Raw genomic sequence first — 3,200 nt, forward strand, 5'->3', positions numbered from 1 at the left:
TCACATTTTTGATTCAATTGTGAATTTACAATAAAACGACTAGCCGAAAGCACATCGTCGCGTCGTCGATAACCAGATAGACACAAGCGTCTCTCGCATAATAAAATTTATGTCCGGACTTCACAAGTATCCTATTGTGCATGAAATACACTATAATGTCAAGCAGTCGAAAAGATACACGAGTTTATTGATGTTGTTAATTATTAGAGCTCATATGACGTACGGTATGGCCATGTCAAACATTTATGCTGAAATCATGAATTCTGGCTTTATGAACGAAGCTCACTGCCATGGTGTTAAAAGTATTCCTCAGGAATGACTCCAGAGCCGCGAAAGTCTCTTACATGGCTGAGGAAGATAACATGCAGCATATCGTCCTCTAGATTTTAAGATTCGGGTATGTCTCAACAGCTTCTCTGGCGCTTCATATGAGAACAAGTGCTTATTGACCCAACACGTTAGAAGTCTAAGCATATTACAACCGCAACAGAAGATTGCTAGCCATCGTGATATAAGGTATAGGGGCGCACAACGGCATATGTAATAAACTTCTTCGAAATACATCCATCTGCTGCAAAAATAAATTCAATAACGGCTACCGGCCATACTGGATGTATGTGTTGTAGATCGTTAGGTATTGTAGTAGATGGGCGTGAATGAATATGGCATTGTCGAACTGTATGATGGCGGATTGTGATTTCGTTCGGATTGACGGATGCAGAGTTTTCTTTTGATAACGATGTCCGTGTTGAGAAAAGCAGCAGAAGACATCCTCTGTTTGTTCATTTAGAACGGATTTAAGAGCTGCGGTGGTGGCGGCTGGAACGGAAATGTGTTTGTTTGCCTCTAATTGTATAACATGATTATCATGTAGATTGGCCAGCACTTCGTCTTGAAGAAGTGGCTTAGACTTGCCTAGTACTTGCACATCTAAAGGGCAAACGATACCGACATTGCGTGACTAATCTCCATTTCTAATAGATCTTAAATGACAGTTGCTTCATTGGGCGACATGCATGAAAAGCCCGCAAAGATAAACGCCATCATTAAAGGCGGCCCTTAAGGCAGTGAGAAAAAGCCCCTTGGCTATTCCAAATTAAGATCGGCCATTCCATGGGCTGATATTGGAAATAGTTTTCTTCAATCGATGGGGATTATTAAAAGAAGGCTGGTTGGCTCTGACGCTGGAGTGAGGTCGTAAGCATAGTTGTGGAAGAGAACATGGACTGCAGCATATCCTCCGCTGGCTTTTTATCCGCGGGTATTTCCATTGAGATCTTAACAACTCTGTCAGAAAGTCAAACGGGATTGTGGAAGCCAACAATTTAACCAGAATGATGTCGTCAAAAGTAAAAAAAAGATGTTTTCTGCATCGATAGACGTAATTGAGTATCCACAACAGCGCAGAACTGTCTGACTTATCTGACTCATGCAAACATATACTAAATTTGGAAAACACAAGATTTGGGCGAATCTTTTTGCGTAAGAGATGATCCGTGCGCCAAGTCCACCGTATGCCAATCAATTCGTCCAGCATGCTCTCAACTTCTTGTTTTAAAATAACTTCCAGAAACTCTTGTAATGGAATCATCCTATTCCGAAAAGTGTGTGCGTAGCGCCTTCAAAAATCGAGCCTAGCGCAATGGGCTGTCACTTTTCGCAAGTCTCCAGTACCACGTGAAGTATTCAAGCCACGCCAAAACAGTTGATCCGTGACTTTAATGTCCACATGTCCACAGCCTTGAGCCCAAAAAAATTTTCAAAAATCTTTTCAAGGGAACCCTCGTTTTCTATCTATTGACTAAACACCAAGGCTTGAATGTATAATCCAATACCATGGTTCATTGCACATCACTCACGAATTCTGGGATGCCTTGAAGGTTATGAAACGTATCCATTACGTCTTTTGCCACAAATGGCTGTGTTTTTACATCTTGCGTCAAAAAGGCTAGCAGCTTTGTGTAATTTCTCAATACTGTCAACCAAAATGGAGAAAGACCTGTAGGCTTGCACATTTCTTAACCTAATAATAGCTTTTTTCAAGCTCAGCAATTAAATTTCTTCTAATCGTGTCTCCGGGATTATTGGAATGGGATGCTATATCGATCGACTGAGGTTGCGCGAATTGATAAGCAGACGATGATTCCATTCGAGGCTTCTTCACGGCGGGAGCTTCGTGTATCAACTCGTCAACTCTATCCATCAAATTTGTTGGAAGTTTTGGCCACTCTAACATCAACTTCTCGAGCATACTATCACCTTGCACTCTTGCTTCGTACCCTTTGTCGTCAAGATGGGCCTCATTCTTTACAGCACTTAAGCAATAGTTACGTGACCTTTTTAAACATTTTTGAGTTTTTTTTTGCAAATTGCGTTTTGTTGCAATGATGTCGTAAGTACAAACGGGAAAAGTTACTTTTTTATTGTTATGAATATTTAGCGAGGATCCTTATGTATCGGACGATTAAATTTTAGATGTTTCCGCATTTTATTTTTATTGTACATTTACAATAAAACAAAAAATTTTGCTAGCAAGCACATTGTCACGTTGCCGATAACCAGATAGACAAAAGCGTCTCTCGCATTATGAAATTGGTGTCCAGGCTTTTCAAGTATCATATACACTATACTGTCACGCAATCAAAAAGATTAACAAGTTTGTGATGTTGTCAAGAATTATCACCTTTGTAATTTGGAAAGCAATTATTAGAGCACAAATGGTGTACTGTAAGGCCATGCCAAACATTCGTTTATCGTATACACATGATTCTGGCCAAATCGACAAAGCTGGTGTAATATATACACTGCCACGGTGTCAGTAGTATTTTGCAGGGATGACTTCGGATGCCGCTTGGTGAGATACACCAATGAATACTGGTTGGACAGACAAAAGACGTCATAGGGATACGGTACGTGCCTGGCCAAGATTACGGACGCATTGATTACGAACGACAATATTAGAAGGGATTGCTGACGCAACGGCAGTCGCTGATAGGTTTAAGATAAATCAGGATCTATAAAGTGAGCCTAGTATATATAAAATGAGTGGCTTAGCGGTTTGCGAACTAAGGTCCTAAAATATATTCACTTCATATTTACTTTCCTCTACGAGCTTCTTCAAAGCCAACAGATGACAGCCGCTAGAAAATTCTTTAGCCCCACGCACTACACGATGTTTGTTACTTCCATTCGAAATTCGC

General features: G+C 40.5%; 3 protein-coding genes across 3 annotated transcripts in view; 2 read left to right on the forward strand and 1 right to left on the reverse strand.

The window, feature by feature from the left end:
- The window catches only part of PHALS_15088 (uncharacterized protein), a 1,222-nt gene extending 333 nt beyond the window's left edge, over nucleotides 1–889 (forward strand). The window contains exon 1 of the mRNA XM_036407185.1: nucleotides 1–889. This exon is cut by the window's left edge and continues 333 nt beyond it. Within this exon, the coding sequence (XP_036263434.1) occupies nucleotides 110–319 (210 nt within the window). The 5' untranslated portion in view covers nucleotides 1–109 and the 3' untranslated portion in view covers nucleotides 320–889.
- Nucleotides 890–1,157: 268 nt separating this feature from the next.
- On the reverse strand, nucleotides 1,158–1,591 carry PHALS_05244 (uncharacterized protein; the record flags this gene model as incomplete). The annotated part of the gene is made up of 2 exons (XM_024718941.1): nucleotides 1,158–1,277; nucleotides 1,331–1,591. 2 exons carry the CDS (start codon nucleotides 1,589–1,591, stop codon nucleotides 1,158–1,160), a joined length of 381 nt encoding a protein of 126 aa, XP_024584290.1.
- Nucleotides 1,592–3,172: 1,581 nt separating this feature from the next.
- The window catches only part of PHALS_05245 (uncharacterized protein), a gene marked incomplete at both ends in the record, with an annotated part of 1,314 nt that continues 1,286 nt past the window's right edge, over nucleotides 3,173–3,200 (forward strand). Inside the window, one exon of the mRNA XM_024718942.1 lies at nucleotides 3,173–3,200. This exon is cut by the window's right edge and continues 1,286 nt beyond it. Within this exon, the coding sequence (XP_024584291.1) occupies nucleotides 3,173–3,200 (28 nt within the window).

This window comes from Plasmopara halstedii (genome assembly GCF_900000015.1).
Source record: "Plasmopara halstedii genome assembly, contig: Scaffold_2881, whole genome shotgun sequence".
In the NCBI taxonomy this organism is placed as follows: domain Eukaryota; phylum Oomycota; class Peronosporomycetes; order Peronosporales; family Peronosporaceae; genus Plasmopara; species Plasmopara halstedii.